A 17275-nucleotide genomic window follows, 5' to 3' on the forward strand; every position below is an offset into this window, starting at 1 on the left:
TTGATTTGGAATTTTTTCTCCGTGGGTGACCATTGACCCTGGGTCTTGAGGTGCAGCACGTGAGCCCCCCCCATATCTGTCGCCATCGATCTTGTGACAGTCACCTTGCGCGACTACTGGGATGTTAAACATTGAAGATGACTCATGTGGAGGCATGCGTGTGGGATCACTTATGTTGTTGCTGCCATGTGGCCCAATAATGTGAGGATTTGATGCACTGTTGGTTGTGCAAGACTTCTCAAAGTGGTGGCCAGGGTTTGAAAGGTAGAGATCCTGTCTTCTGGAAGAATAGCTTTGCAGAGACTTGTGTTGATGAGCACACCTATAAACTGCAGTGTCTGAGAAGGGTCAAGATGAGATTTCTAGTAGTTCACAAGGAAACCCAGGCTTTCCAAGCAAAAGCAAGCCGTGCTGGTTTACAGCATGGCAGCCATAGCAGGGGAAAAAGCGTGCAAAGGAGGGCTGCAGGAAGAACAGGGGGAGGGGTAGTCAAGCATAGGCAAGGCGGAAGAGTTAGAGGAGGGAGAGAAAGGGTGTGGGGGGGGGGAAGTAGCGGATTACAATTCAAACGGGAGGAGCTGATTGGAAGGGGAGTAGTGACATCAAGTGCTGGCAAGCAGCAGTCTGCCATGAGGAGAGCACAGGCAGGAGCACTGAACTTTGTGGTCCTGGGCAGTTTTCGGTGTTCAGGGTCTCATGGCGAATCGAAAGAGAAAAAATAAGGCGGAGTGGAGAGAGGAGCGGGCCAGCAAGCCATGGTAGGGCTGGGGCAAAAAGGGAGCTGTGGCGACGCGCTTCGCCCGGCCACAGCGCGACTTAGCTGAGAAGGAGTTGGAGAACAGGCCTGCGGTCAGTTCCGGCGAGAGTGGGCCTGAGGCGGCTTCAGGGCCACGGAGAGCCCCTCCCCCTTGACCTGTCCATTCAGGCCTCCGGGTCTGGCAGTGCATCACCAACCGACCTTGTCCCGGGGCACGATAGGGCCGAGGAGCATGGGGGACGTAAGGAGCCCAGCAGCAGCGGTATTCCTCTGACTGAGGCATTTTCGGAGGGGGTTAAGCGGGCCGCGGAGCTGGTCAGTGCCGTGGGAGCCGGATCAGGCAGCGAGTGGCGCAGAAAAGAGCGGGAGCCGGGGCAAAAAGTTGCCAGCGTCAGCGTAGAAAGACACGCCAGGATGAAAGAAGACGCGGTTCATACTGGGATCCGGGCTGATTGAAGAGGACGGCGGAGAGTGAGAGGAGTGGCGGTGGTGAGGTCCAGCGGAGGCCATGTACCCAGAGGAGAGGGCACAGAGCATGTGTGCGGTGAGTGCGGACACATGCAAAGGGAGCGGGAGGTGGGGAGGAAGATTAGCGGGCCTACGGGGGCAGACAAGCTAAGACAACCAGCCAGGGTAGGGGGGAATGGGGGTTTTGGGGGGTGGCCTGTGTGGCATTTGGGCACAAGAGGGGTGGACAGGGTGGTGGGTCAGAGGGGAGATGAATACATAAGCCGGGTAGGTAGGGAATTTTATGGCATACCTGAAGGGGAGAGGAGGCTCAGCACGGGGCAGCAGGAAGTAGGGCAGCAAGGGGTTTCAAGGACAGAGACTGCGGCCAGTATTCTTGTTTCAGGTGACATGGAAGAAGAGCGCCTGATTACATCCCACAGTGAGGATTGGAGGAGAAGACAGCCTGCATACCCGAGCGTGGACAGGCCATTGGTGGGTCGTCCGGACAGAGCCAGAGGTGAAGTGGCAAGAAGGCAAAGAGAGGTTTAAGGACCAGATGAAAAGTATCAAAAGCAAGGCCAAGCATAGAAGGGACACATCTTCCAGCGATACGGACAGCAGTTCAACTATGGAATCCTCTACGGACTCTAGCGCAGCAGCTAGAAGGGACAGGGTGAGCGGATTGGGACCTGAGCAGGATATGGGACACCCAGCTTTGGCATCACTGACCGAACTATGGGAGGGAGTGCCAGGGAAAGTCCATAGCAGAATCAAGCGGCGAAAGTACGTTAACATATTCCAGTTGCTGGATGGCAGGAGAGGGGGCAAGCGAAGACACAGCAAAGGCAGTAAGCATAAGCGAGGGAAGGAGCCTGGCACCAAGGTGCCCAAAAATATTCTTAATTGGATGAGGGGTTTCTTGTGGCTGGCTAGTGTTGTCGGGCACTATCAGCCGGAGGAACACGGGGCCTTACTGGCTTATTGCGATAGCATCCTGGGAGCATTCATAGATTATGAAGGATAGGCATGGCTTAATTACGATGAACAGTTCCGGGATAAGATGGCGGGGAACAGGTCATGTCTTGGGGAACACAGGACATTAATCTTTGGCTCACTCAGATGACAAACAAGAGCTCTAGGCAAACAAAGACAGGTGGAGGGGCATCGGGAGAGATGGGTGATGCACAGCACGTTGTAAGCGGGTTCACAGGGGCGGACATCGGGTCAAGGGGCAGTGGTCAGCTAGCCAAAGAAATCAAGTTGAACCCAGCAAAGAGCGATGTTTGTTGGCGATTCAATAGGGCCTCTTGCTTGTTCCCAGAGTGTAAGTTCAGACATGCCTGCGTGGCTTGTAATGGTGCTCATCCCAGCACCAGGTGCACCCAGATGAACGTCAAAGCACCCATTAAGGGTGCAAAACAGTAGAACATGGATGGGTGAAGGCAGGGATGGGGATGAGGGTAGATCAGCAGCGTTATATATAGAATCCAGGGAGGGGAACGGCAGGGGCAGCGGAGGGCATAAGGGGGGGGGGGGAGGTATAGTTCAGATTACTGACAAGTACAGAATGGGGAGTACAGGGCAATATTAAAAAAAAAAAAGGGAGAATAATATGCCCCACACATCATCTGGCAGCTTGTAGGGAAACAGAGGCATAGTTAGGAACAGACTGACAGGCAGCAGGTAGGCAGTCATTTTTTTTTTTTTTAATATACCGACATTCGATCTCAATCGGGATATCACATCGGTTTACATTCAGGTACTGTAGGTATTTCTCTATCCCCAGAGGGCTTACAATCTAAGTTTTTGTACCTTGTGCCCAAGGTTACAAGGAGCGACAGCAGGACTTGAACCCTGGTCTCCTGGTTCATAGTCCACTGCTCTAACCACTAGGCTATTCTTTCATGTAGATTACACATTTTCCAGGTGTCGGAACAATGGCGATCCTTTTCAAGCACAATATTATGAAGATGAATGGGACTTAATACAGGACTCAGTAGCTCCAAGTACTTGGAACACATATTTAAAAGGAAATGCAGTATTAACAAATTATTTACAATATAGGGGATGGACTGGGGGAGTTGTGCCGGATCACTGGTTAGTGGGTTTCATGTTATGGGCTAAGCAAAGCAGTCACTCGGTGGCCACAGTGCGAACACAATTGGCGGGTTTTTCATTTTTCCAAAAAATGAAGGGATGGGGCAACCCCATGCACAGTTTTTGCTTGCGCAAGGTATTGGAGGATTGGCAAAAAAGGATGGGAAATAAGAAGGATCAACAGTTACCCATTAGATATCGGGATTTGATACGACTTACGGGTTTTGTTAACACAAGTATGTTGGTCTGGGTTCGAGGTGGCGCTGTTTCGAGTGGCTTTTTCATGGGCCTTCTCAGGTGCCATGAGAGTTAGCGAGCTTATAGCTCAGTCACATCATAGCACTAACAACAAAGGAATCACGTTGAACTGTGTTACCATAAGGGAACGGTCGATTACGCTGTTTCGCCCAAAGTCGAAAACTGATCAGAAAGGAAAGGGCATGGTGATCACATTATTGCCTGATGAGAACGAGTTGGTTTGCCCGGTGCTTACAGCCTTTCAATATTGCCGGTTACGGCCGGCTGTGGATGGGTCTTTCTTAGTGCAGGCTGATAGCTCGGTGTTGACAAGATACCAATTTGCCCAGGTACTCCGCATGGTGGTCAGTAGGGATGGATGTGACGCGAAACGGTATAGCTCCCATTCATTCAGGATTGGAGTGGCGAAGTCCGCGATGGAGGCGGGGCTGTTGGATGTAGGAATTCAAAGCATAGGGAGATGGAAATCAGGGGCGTTCAGGGATTACATAATAACAGGAACGGGAGATCCATGAACGATAAGAGTGCGCTAGGGGGAGGAGGTCGAGCGGGGGGGGGGGGGGGGGGGGAATAAGTTGGACTATGGAACTAATGCATACTTTTCTTTTTCAGAAGCCACGGGGAGGATGTGCGGGAACGGATGTGCCTGGATCGTGGGTTATTCATATATTCACAGGGTCCAAAGAAGAGCCTTAAAGCTTCCTTAGGGGGAGGATTTGGAATTGGAGCATCTCGGATGGCAGTTAGCATGGTTCAGCCAACGGGGCATGCAGTGGGACGAGCTGCTGCCTTTCCTGACCGAACGGATCGAAATGTGGGGCATTCCTGACATATTGTTGATTCTTTTGGGTGGGAATGACATGGGAAAGAAAACTTGTAGAGCGTTATTGACTTGATTAAGAAGGACTTAGCGCAAATCATGGTCTGATGGCCCAAGGTGAGGATAGGGTGGTCGGACATAATCGTCCGCCTGAGAAACAAAGAGGACACTATTTAGAATACTGGGGTCAAGAAATTGAATAGGCAAATGGATGGGTTGGGAAAGGGGTTTTTGGATAAGGCACTCTTGGGCATGGGGAGTAGAAGCAGGTTTATTTAGTGGGGATGGAGTACCCCTGTCAGAGATAGGTATAGACTTATTCAATAATGTGCTACAAGAAGGTTTGGAGAAAGAAACTGGCAGCAGCAGAAAGTGGCCGCAGTGGGGGAACAAGTCGATAATCAACTTGTCTGTGGCGGTAAACCCGAGCCCAATTGTTTATGTTGTCATGAGGGGATGGGGGCGTGGTTGGGGGGGGGGGGGGAGGGCTGCTACACAGGAGGACCGGGGAACCATGGGGCTAAGGTTCACGGTTAAGCAAGGCGGAGCAGGTGGAAAAGGGGGAGGGTAACTCCACCATTGGGGTTTAAGGTGGTGGAGGCAAGGAAAGGGTGGAAGGAGGAGGGCGTTGGGGTAGGGGTGTAACTATTAAGTTGATTGTAAGGGTTTGGGTTCAGTTATTATCAAACTGCAGCCAATTTTAAATGCCAACAGTATTATGGGGGGGGGGGGGGAGAAATGTCTGCGGCCCCCGAGTGCATTATCTTTCCTCCCATGTTAAAGCAAGTCACGCTGGTTTATAGCACAGTGGCCATAACAGGGGAAAAAGCACGCGAAGGAGGGCTGCAGGAAGAACAGGGGGAAGGTGTAGTCAAGCATAGGCAAGGCGGGAAGAGTTAAAGGAGGAAGGGAAAGGGTGGGGGAGTAGGGGAAGTAGTAGATTACAATTCAAACGGGAGGAGCTGATTTGAAGGGGAGTAGTGACTTCAAGGGCTGGCAAGCAGCAGTTTGCCGTAAGGAGAGCACAGGCAGGAGCGCTGAACGTGCTCGCCCGCCCCTTGTTACATCTTAATGATGTTGTGATATTTGGTACTGTCGTAGTGGTGGCGGTAAACCCGAGCCCAATTGTTTATGTTGTCATGAGGGGATGGGGGCATGGTTGGTGGGGGTGGGGGGGAGTGCCCTGCGTAGTTGGGGGGCTGCTATGCGGGAGGACTGGGGAACCGTGGGGCTAAGGTTCACGGTTAAGCTTCCTCTCGCTGGTACAAGGCAGAGCAGGTGGAAAATGGGGAGGGGTAACTCCACCATTGGGGTTTAAGTTGATGGAGGCAAGGAAAGGGTGGAGGGCGTTGGGGGAGGGGTATTACTAAGTTGATTGTAAGGGCTCGGGTTCAGTTATTATTAAACTGCGGCCAATTTTAAATGCCAACAGGTGTTGAGTATTTATGGGGGGGGGGCATCTGCGGCCCCCCCAATGCATTGTCTTTCCTCATGTTAGGTAGAACTCAAACTTGATGGTTGTGAATCAACTCCTGGCTTGGGACTCTAGCAACCAATCATTGAGACAGGGAAAAGTTTTATGCCTTCTCTTCAAAGGTAGGCCACAGCTACTGCTAGACATTTGGTGAATACCTTGGGTGCTGATGATAGACTGAAGGGTAGAATCCTGTTTTGATAATGCTTATTGTGAACCTGGAAGCACAGATAGCACCAGGAGGAGGAGTGTATAGGTATTTGAGTATAAGCATCCTTGACGTCTAAGGAGCCCATCCAGTCGTTGGGTTGTAGGTAAGGCAAAGTGTTCTTGAGAGGTCATCTTGAACTTCTCCCACACAATAAATTTGTTGAGTACTCTGAGGTCCAGTATCGGCTGCAGCCCTCTGCTTTTCTTGGGGATGAGGAAGTATTGGGTGTAATATTCCCAAGACTGGTGAGAAGGGGGCAACAACTATATTGCCCTTTGTTGCAGGAGGGATTTGACTTCCTGCAAAAGGGGAAGAAAATTGCCTCCCTGCGAGAGGGAGACTAAGTGTGGTAAGGTGGGAGGTCTTCTGAAATTTAGGCGGTAGCTGTTCTGGACAATGCTGAGAACCCAACGATTGGATGTGATCCAACCTCAAGCCAGTGCAAATGAAGTGAGGCATCCGCCTACTTCCTCCTGTAGCTTTGGCCACTGTAGAATCAAAAAGACAATTGGGTTTTGGTGGCAGCATCTGGTGCTGGTTTGGGGGTGTGCTGAGATCGGCCCCGGCCCCACGGCTACAATAGTTGGGGTTGGGCTCTCTGTATTGGGTGGGTAAGAGGGAGGCTGATACAGCAGATAGGATCTGTACGAGCACCGGGGATAAAAGAGCTTCCTGTAGGCAGGATAGAACTGCTTCGCAGCTGTCTGGTCTGCTGGTAACGTGAGCATTGACACTGCCACACTCTGCTCCATGAGTTGGAAGACTGTCTCACAAAGCTTATCACCAAATAAGTTATCCCCCTTTGCTTGGCAGGTTCGCAAGTTTGGCATGTACATCCGCACAAATGGCGCTCACTCTGAGCCAGGCTATTCGACGGGCTGCTACAGGCCGCCTAAGTACGGGCTGAAAGCCTGAACCCCTCATACATTGCGCGAAGATGTCTCAGGTCCTCTTCTAGGGTAGGCATGCTCTGTTTACATTCACTGGATCCCGAAGGTTGACCTTCATCAGACTTCAATTTCTGGAGGCACTCATATAGGACTGAGTGATAAAAAATTGTATCTTGGCATTGAGCATGGAACCTTGAAACACCTTTGTGCCGAAATTGTCCAGGTAGTGATTGTCTTTACCCGGGGGGGGGCGCATTAGAGTAGAATCTGGTTTTCCTGGCTTTCTTCATAGCGGATTCCACTACCAACGAGGCATGTGGTAGTTGCACTGAGCCATAATGTACAGACTTTCGCATTCTGAATTTTAGTTGTCTTCCTGGATGTGGTGGGCGTGGAGAAAAGCACTTCCCACACTTTACCCATAACAGCATCCAAGATCGAGTGGAAGGTAAAGCTGTCTGTTCAGCCGGGTCGTCAAAGATCTTCAAGAGGTCATGGACCTCCACCCTAAGATCAGGTAGTTTCTTGGTCTCCAGGTTTAAGATTGAGCCCGTCTTCTCAATAAATCTGGTTCAGGTGGTTACTCCAGTGGGTCAGAAGGAATGCCAGTGCAGGAGCCTGGTGATGGGGGAGAGGAGCAATCAGCACCTTCCCTGGCTTGGATGTTTGCGGACTAGCCATTATGTCTAAAACCTCACCTTCCAAGAGACCCCGTGATGGGGAAGAAGGGTTGGAATATGCAGAACCCTCCCTAGAGGGACTAGGGGGAAGGTGGCTGGTGAACAGAGACAACAAAGAAGGCCTGTAAAAGCCCCGTGATTTTTTACATTGAGAAGCTGCTCCTTTTAGTACCCGTGGAGTAGGCCTGAATGTTTTTCTCTTTTTAATAGGCAGGAAGACACTTTGGAGCCTTCCCTGTGAGCAATGCCTGGATATAGAGGACTTCCTTTCCATCGGAATCCTTTGTTCTCCATTACGGTCGGAAGTGGATGAAGAGGAATGGCACGAAAGACAAGGTACATCCCCCTCGGATTCCCCGGAGCCCTCCATTTACGACAGAAGGAGTGGCTGCAGAGGTTTTGAATGCCGGGGGCTCTCTCCAGCAGAGCCCCGAGATGCTCAATGTGGTGTATCTTTTCCTTGGATTTTCCATGTTTTGAAGTCATTTGCGTCGGGTGCGTCAATGGCTTGTCAGACACTATATGCTGCGTTGGGTGTGTCGTTTCGGTCACTGGCAGTTGTGTCATGTGCAATGACACCAGCGAAGCAGTGGTATTTCGCTTTCGGTGCATTGAGTGGTGTTGTGCGTTGGCCGACACACGATGCTTTTCCCTAAGCATCGAGCCCGGCGCCTCTGTCCTATTTCACTCGATCTTATTCTCGGGCACAGATGACACACTCGACACTTGGACCCTTCCCGGGTCGAATCTCGACCTACTTGAGCCGGTTGAGGAAGCTCTCCTCCGGCCTTGCCTATGTCTTCCGAGGACTTCAGTTTGGAGGAGGGTTGCAGGAAGGAGGACTGCTTTACGCCTGGGGCGCTTGGGCTCTCGACCTGGCGAAGACTGGGCTGAACACTGGGGGGGCACAGGAGCCCGAAGCGGTATTTACTCCCTCACAGAGCCCAGTGATCTTCGCGGCCCTCTGCCTCTGGGCCCTAGGGGACATCCTCCCACAGTCCCGGCAGGCTGTCATATTGTGGTCCGGCCTCAGGCATAACTAGCAGTAATTATGTCCATCAGTAATGGACATAATTTTACCACACTGACAAAATTTAAAACCTGAAGTTTTTGGAGCCATTTTAGCACTTAAAAGTGCTGTTAGGGGGTTCACAAAACGTGAAGAAAAGAGGCAAGAATACAAAAAAATAAGAGAGAAGAGCCTGCACCCACTGCCGCGTGGGAAAGCAAAAAACTAAAATGTTGGCATCACGCAGGTGTGCAGAAGCAAAGCTCTGCTTATGCTAGACATTCCTGCCTTGAGCCACCAGGAGGTGCTCCCAGACAGCATGGCTAATTCAGCCTGCTTATCTGCAGGTAAATGAGATGTTTGGTTGCTTTATTAATATGGCACAAAAGAGACTGCATTGGAGTAACCAGAAATATCAAGAGAACAGGACAAAGAAACAGAGGGTGGAAGGTTGCTTTTTGCTTTTGGGGGGAGGGTACACATTTTCTAGGTTCTGCAGGAGCCAAGGTTTCAAGCTTAGTCCTCTGGATTAGCAAATGTTGCTTATCTGTAACACTTATCTGTCCTGTGAGAACAGGACAGATAAGTGTTACAGATCTGTTGCTTATCTGTCCTGTGAGAACAGGTGTTCTCACAGGACAAGCAGGATGTTAGTCCTCACATATGGATGACATCACAGGATGGAGCCCAATCATAGAACACTTTTGTCAAATTTTCCAGAACTTTGACTGGCCCTTACTGGGCATGCCCAGCATGGCACTAACCCTGCAGCCAGCAGGGGTCCTTCTTCAGTCTTGTTTAAAAGCTACAGGCAGTGCTGAAAAATAAAATAAGAAAAAGTTACAATCCCAACACCACGGGGCGGTGGGCGGGTTTCGTGAGAACTAACATCCTGCTGTCCTGAGAGAACACCTGTTACAGGTAAGCAACATTTGCTTTCTCACAGGACTACCATCCTGCTTGTCCTCACATATGGGTGGGTACCAAGCTGAGGATGTCCGAGAAATGCACCAAATGTACCCAGGTGTGCGAAGCACTAGGACTGGGATAAAATTTGGTCGAGGGCATCCTGAACCCTAACGGGCAGGCGGAAGGGTGTTGGTACGTCATGTTGTAAATAGGTTACGAAGGACAGACTGGCCGAAGATGGAATCTTATCTTCCGGCTTTGTCCAAGCAATAGTGGGCTGCAAAGGGGTGGAGAGAACTCCAAGTGGAGGCCCTACAAATGTCAGGAAGCGGCACCGATCGTAGGTACTGAAGTCGCCATGGCCCTCACAGAGTGTGCTTTAACACGGTCTCGAAATGGAATGCCTGCTTGCTGATAGCATAAGGATATGCAGTCCGCCAACCAGGAGGAGAGAGTCTGCTTACCCACAGGCTTTCCTAACTTGTTAGGATGGAAAGAGACAAAATTGAGTGCTTTCCCTGTGGGCAGCTGTACGGTCTAGGTAGAATGCTAGAGCCCGTTTACAGTCAAGGGTATGCAGAGCCTGTTCTCCTGGATTGGAATGGGGCCTGGGAAGAAAGATAGGTAGTATGATGGATTGATTTAGATGAAAATCCGAAACTACCTTGGGTAAGAATTTAGGGTGAGTGCGGAGTACTGCCTGGTCCTGCAGAAGTTTAGTGTAAGGCAGATAGGTAACTAAGGCCTGTAATTCATTAACTCTGCGAGTGAAGTGACTGCCAAAAGGAAAATCACCTTCCATGTGAGATATTGAAGGTCACAGGAGTGGTTTCATGAGCAGACCCAAAACCAGGTTAAGGTCCAAAGAAGGGGCCGGAGGAAGGAGTGGAGGCTTGAGGTGAAGCAAGCCTTTCAGAAAACATGTTACAAAGGGTTGTACTGATATAGGAACATCCCCGACACCTTTATGGAAGGCGGTTACCGCACTGACATGCATTCTGATGGAAGAAGTTTTTAGACCTGACTCTGACAAGTGCCAGAGATAGCCCAAAAACTTCGTGATTGGTCAGGAAAAGGGGTCAAGGGACTGAGAAGAGCACCATGACGTAAACCTGTTCCATTTGTAAGGGTAAGATTTTCTCGTGGAAGGCTTCTGTGAAGCAATCAAGACACGGGAAACTGGTTCAGAAAGGTTAAGTGGCTGAAGGATTAACCTTTCAACATCCATGTTGTCAGGGACAAGGCTTGAAGATTGGGGTGGCGGAGGCACCGGTCATTTTGAGTGATCAGAAGCGGGTTTTTTCCAAAGGGAATGTGCCTGTGATTGGAGAGATCCTGGAGTATTGGAAACCACACTTAGCAAGGCCAGTGAGGTGCTATCAGGATCATGGTTCCCTTGTCCTGACTTAACTTCACAAGAGTCTTCGAGAGAAGAGGAAGTGGGGGGAATGCATAAAGTAGACCGGTTGCCCACGAGAGGGAGAATGCGTCTCTGGGTTGAGAGTGTTTGCTGTGAATGAGAGAGCAGAAGTTCTCTACTTTGCGGTTTTGAGGAGACACAAAGGTCTATTTGAGGATATCCCCATTGGTGGAAGATGGAGTTCTCTACTGAAGAATTGAGAGACCACTCGTGCGGTTGAAAGATGCGACTCAGCTTGTCTGCCAACACATTGTCCACTCTCGGCAACCAGGTAGCCCTGAGGTACATCGAATGGGAGACAACTTCCGCCCATATCTGTGCATCTTCCTGACACAGAAGGAAGGAGCCGGTGCCTCCCTGTTTGTTGATGTACCACATGGCCACCTGGTTGTCCGTCTGGATCAGTATGACTTGATTTGAGAGGCGATCCTGAAATGCCCTGAGAGTATATCTGATTGCTTGAAGCTCCAGGAAATTTATTTGGTGTTTGGCTTCCTCTGGAGACCAAGATCCTTGTGTCTGCAGATTGGCCACGTGGGCTCCCCAGCTGAGGTTGGAGGCATCAGTGGTGAGAGTTAATTGAGGGTCTGGAGCCTGAAAGGGCAAGCCTTGGAGGAGATGGTTCTGATTTCTCCACCAGGCAAGAGACTGACGGAGTGAGTCGGTTACATGGACAATGGTCGACAGGGGCTGAATGCTTTGAGTCCATTGTGACTGTAGAGTCCACTGCATGACTCTCATGGCTAAACGGGCCATTGGTTTGACTTGCACTGAGGACGCCATGTGTCCCAGGAGGATGAGAAAGTGGCGTGCAGTCGCAGAGTGTTGAGACTGCAGCTGGTGCGCAAGAGATACGAGAGTGAGAGCTCGTTGTCGAGGCAGAAAAGCCTTTGCCTGCAAGGTGTCCAAGTCTGCCCCAATGAATGACAAGGTTTCAGATGGGACTAAATAGGATTTGTCGTAGTTGACGAGAAATTCTAATGAAATTAGAGTGTGTAAGGTTAGATTGAGGGACGACAGAGCAGCTTGCTGAGTGGAAGCCCTGATTAACCAATCGTCTAGATAGGGGTAGACATGAACACCCTGAGTCCTTAGGAAGGCTGCAACCACCACGAGGCATTTCGTGATGACTCATGGCGCAGACACTAGGCCGAATGGAAGCACTTGGTACTGGTAGTGCTTGGGGCCTACTAGAAACCTCAGGCATTTGCAATGAGATGGAGTTATCGCAATATGAGTGTATGCGTCCTGGAGGTCGAGAGAGCAGAGCCAGTCTTCTCTTTGTAGAAGAGGAAGACGCAAACCTAAGATTACCATCTTGAATTTCTCTCGCTGGAGGTACTTGTTGAGGGCCCGTAGGTCCAGAATAGGATGAACGCCTCCCGATTTTTTAGGGATTAGAAAGTACCGGGAATATAATCCTAGCCGTGCTGAGAGTAGGGTACGGGTTCTATTGCCTTGGACTGGAGAAGGAGGGAGACCTCCTGATCCAGAAGGATGGAGTGATCGGATGTTCTCCACGTCGGTAGAATGGGGAGCCCGGTGGCACGGAGAGAAAGTTCAGATGGTAACCTTGAGCAATTATCACCAGTACCCATTGGTCTGAGGTGATTGAGTGCCATATGTTGTTGAAGTGGCACAATCGACCTCCCACTAGTATGTGAGGCAATGGAAGCTGGCTGTTGCTCTCTAGGTAGAAGTCAAAAACCTGAAGCAGGACATGGTTGAGGAGCTGCCTGCGGTTTTTGTTTCCGTGTCTGACAAGACTGGGCTTTTTGAAAAGTTTCGTGGAACGGGATCTGGCTGGTGGCGGGTAGGACTTATTCAGGCGGAAGAATGACTTTTTAGAGTCCTTTCGGAAGGGCTGTTTTGAAGAGTAGTCAGAAAGTATCAGAGATAGCTGTCTAAGAGTCTCATGATGGTCCTTATGTTCCGCCACCGTCCGTTGAATCTGTTCTCCAAACAGATTATCTCCTACATAGGGTAGGTCAGATAACCTGTCTTGTACCTCAGGGCGAAGATCAGAAGACTTGAGCCAGGCCCATCTCCTTGCCGAAATAGCTGCTGCAGATACTCTAGTAGCAGTATCAAAGATATCATAGGATGATCTGATCTCATGCTTGCCTGCCTCAAACCCTTTGTTTACTAGGGTTTGGAGTTGCTCTTGAAATTAGTGAGGCAGGGAGTCTGTTAAATCTTGTATGAGGCTTTGACCTTTTTGTTCTTTTCTGTGCGGATTCTACCACTACAGATTGGTGATCCAATTGAGGTTTTTGAAAACCTGGAGCTGACTGCACCAAGTAGGTAGTGTCAACTTTTCTGTGGACTTTTCTGTGGACTGGAGCAATGGAGCCAGGTTGTTCCCAGTTCTTCTTAAGGAGATCCAGAAGAACAGGGATGGAAGCTATTTCCTTGAGAGCATCCAGGAATTGGAGCAACTCCATCATTTGATGTCTATCATCCTGTTCAGTCTGTAATTGGAAGGGAACCAATTCAGACATTTCCTTCACAAAACTTATAAAGGAAAGGTCCTCTGGAGGAGAACGCTTTCTGCTTACAGTAGGTGAAGGTGGTGAAGGCAAATCATCAGTGTCTGGGGAGGAATCATCAGTCCAGGTATCATAGGAATCAGCATCTACCCCGCTAGGAGCTAGAGGGGGGACCGGGTGGTGGGATACCCGAGGGTTCTGGTCTAGGCTCAGAAGGAATCAAAGGAATAATTGGAGGCACCGATGAAGGCATCGAAAGCACAGGCGCAGGCATAGAGGGCATCGATGGATGGCTCAGTGGCACCGATTGGCGTATCGGCACCGATTGTTGGAGCGGTGGTGAGGAACGTATCAGCATAGATGGCTGAGGCAGAACGCCCAATGGAGGGATGCGGAATGGTGTTTCTCCTCCCAATGATGAAGTAAGCGGGGAAGGCACCGGAGCCATCGGTGACCCGGGGTCCATCGGTGGAAAAGCGACAATGAGCGCTTCCATCCTCGAGAGCAGCGGTGCCAACGCTGCCGGGATCGGGTCGGTTCCACAATCAGTACCGGAGGAACCTGGAGTCTTTGCTTCGCCTTGTCGATGGCCTCCTGAACCATCCGGTCCAGTTCTTCTCAGAGACCTGGAGCAAGCAGCCCCAGCTCTGGAACAGAAGAAGGAGGCAGAGGCCTAGCTGGATGGACCACCGTTAAAGGCGGAGTTGCAGCTCCCAAATCCCTGTCGGGTGAGGGTTGCCTCGGTGACCCGGTCGCCGAAAAGGTCAGTGCCTTTTCTGGATGGGGTTTCTTCGACGGCGGCTTGGACGATGGTGAGGTCGATGATTTCGCTCCCACGATGGTCTGAGACTTTTGATGTCAATGGCAATGTTTATCTCTATGATCCCCTCGGTCCTGAGGGGGAGTAGAGAGTGTCGAAGGCCGAGATGTCGCCAATGCCAGATGGTCACTGGGTGGTGGTCGATGCTGGCGTGAAGTCGACGGAGCCGGTTCTGACGACATCGACACAATGGACGGAGTCGGAGTTTGAGCACGGAAGAGAAGTTCTATCTTCTCCATTCTGGCCTTGCATTCTTTTGGTGTCATTAGGGCACATTTGGTGCAGGTCAAGTCATCATGCTCTCATCCAAGACACATTACACAGACTTTATGGGGGTCTGTGATGGACATGGTGTGATTACAGTCCGGGCACAGACGGAACCCGACGCCATGGAAAAAATTGAGCCGCGGTACAGTTGACGGCCAGTAGGCCGCGAGGGCCAAACTCAACGGTAATAGACGAAAAACGGGTAAAAACTTACCGGGAGTACTGTGGCTTGAAAAAGTTAAAGGAGGGACCCCTGTGGGGCAAATTAACTTTTAGTAATTCCGTGAGGAAAATTCCTGTCAGGAATCTCTGCAGAGCTCCTTAACCGCGAGGCTACTGCTGCTCGGAAAAAAAGAAGACTGAAGGGGGACCCCTGCTGGCTGCAGGGTTAGTACCATGCTAGGCATGCCTAGTAGGGGCCAGTCAAAGTTCTGGAAACTTTGACAAAAGTGTTCCATGATTGGGCTCCATCCTGTGATGTCACCCATATGTGAGGACTACCATCCTGCTTGTCCTGTGAGAAAGCTTTGTTCTGCATTTAAGGCAGTGAACTCTCTAGCAGTCACACTATAAATGGTGACATGGTTTGTGCTCAAGAAGGGTCCCAAATTAGAAGGAAATGGCTAAAATTTAGTGGGGGCATTTTCTGAAGGTATCTCTTTCCTTCTCTAGATTGGCAGTTGTAAATCTTGATCATTCATTACTATCAAAACAAGAGGGGCTTCAATAAATAGGCTCTCTCACTAAAATCCATCTAATGAATTTAAGCTGTAAAAAGAGGTAAATACAATTTGAATATTTTGATACGATCCCAATATAAGTTTTAATGGAATACTTTCATACGAATAACACCATTTTTTTTCTTTTGTCATAGTAGAGGCTAGTCCTTTCATCCATCCTATGGCTTACATCAAAACTTATGGAAAACAAGAGCCCAATACTTGAAAGGCAAATGATTTTTTTTTCTAAAGATAATATCACAAATTAGCAGTTCTCAACATGCAGGCTGTATAATAAAGATATGGATATTTAATGACTATTTTGGAATGTCATGCCTGAAATTAAAAATTACTGAAAATTATTTCACAGGAACCTGAGATTCTAATATAGATTCGTTACAGACTGTAGAGGCTACTAAAGCATGACAAGGGAAGCTGGTGAGAGAATACCTCTTAGCGCCACCCGCATCAGGAGAGACAATAATAGAGTTCTTCCATTCGGGAATGTTTTCTCTGACCCACTGCAACACTGCAGGCTCTGCATACAGGTTATCCACTGGAATATCAAAGAAACCCTGCAAACCAAAAACAAAAAGCAACAAAAAAAAACAAAAAAAAAACGTTCTGCTGAACATGGCTTTTCCATCTCAAATTATGTTGTACTTATAATCTATATCTATCTATATATAAATAAAAAAGGCTTGTGGTCGGTCGATCGTGTGTGTCACACTGTGGCCTTTAGGTGGCACCTGGGACAGTGGAAGGTGCAATGTGTAAAAACAATATGCTCTGTTTGCAAATTCCTGTCATACACGCACAGTAAGACAGATACACCCAAGCGTACACAAACATACACCCCCATAAAGGCATTAGGCACCCACACAGACGCAGACACACACTAATGTAGTTATTTGACCAGACAACACAAGCAATGCAGAGTAATGTTTGCTAATATGCTCCGTCTGTGAAGCCATCTATTGGGCTCCCACACAGGGACAGGTAGGGACAGGCAAGCACAACTCACACACACACACACACACACACACACTAGCACAGACAAACACATACACAGGCCCAGACCCCACACATAGGTACAGGGCTCCTATATCCAAGGGCTGTTATTGACCAGATTACACTGAGCACTTTTAGCTAGTACTATTAATTAAAAAAAAAAAAAAAGTTCACATACAAAATCAACCACCCATTAAAACCAGTGGTTCTTGGCCTATCTCCTACTTTAAATGAGCTGTGTGTTTGAAACTGCTGATAAGCAATTAATTCCTCCAACACAGTAAATACCTGGGTTTTTATACACTGTCTTTATCCAAAGTGCATTCCATAGAGTGCTAAGAATTCATTTATTAGATAAAATTAAAAAATGATCATGTCTCTGATTTCTAAGCAGAAATAAGCATTCAAAAATTTGGAAATTTCCCCTGTTCAAAACTATATATTTGCAATGAGAATAAAGTAGGAGATCATTTAAAGCATGTTTACATCCGTAAACGGGGTTTCTCTGTAGACAGCATGATGAATTAGGTTTATTAGGACCTGGGGTAACATATTTTGACAAAAGGGGATCCAACTTAATCAGAGTGGAACCAGGCTGCTGGCACAAACTTCTAAAAAGGAGAAACAGCAGCTTTTAAACTAGAACATAAGGGGAAGTGGACAGTTGCTCAGCAGCACATGGCTCAGAGGGAGGTATCTTCAAAGGATACTGAGAAACCAAGTTGCAGTGTCCTGATTGAGAGGTGGTTGCAAAAACTGAAAAAATCCAGATGTATTTAAATTCAGAGAACAGGATAAAAATGACTCCAAACTGCCTTATCAGATATTAAGCAGGCTGTGGCTACATATAAAAACAGAAATACAAATAAAACTACTTTAAAGTGTCTATATGAAATGCCAGAAATCTGAAAAGTAAGACCGGAGAGTTAGAATTATGGCACTAAAGGAAGCATTAGACATAAATAGGCATCTCGGACACCTGATGGAAGGAGAA

At 48.9% G+C, this 17275-nt stretch overlaps 1 protein-coding gene across 2 annotated transcripts in view; it reads right to left on the reverse strand.

Annotated features, from left to right (window-relative positions):
- Window positions 1-17275, reverse strand: part of PRPS2 (phosphoribosyl pyrophosphate synthetase 2) — a 204294-nt gene that overhangs the window by 68163 nt on the left and 118856 nt on the right. The window contains exon 4 of one of the 2 annotated variants that reach the window (XM_029604340.1): window positions 15721-15845. The exons of the other annotated variant lie outside the window; for it this stretch is intronic. Within the exon in view, the coding sequence (XP_029460200.1) occupies window positions 15721-15845 (125 nt within the window). The remainder of the gene's footprint in view (window positions 1-15720; window positions 15846-17275) is intronic. 2 annotated transcript variants of the gene reach the window in all.

This window comes from Rhinatrema bivittatum, chromosome 5 (assembly GCF_901001135.1).
Source record: "Rhinatrema bivittatum chromosome 5, aRhiBiv1.1, whole genome shotgun sequence".
NCBI lineage: Eukaryota > Metazoa > Chordata > Amphibia > Gymnophiona > Rhinatrematidae > Rhinatrema > Rhinatrema bivittatum.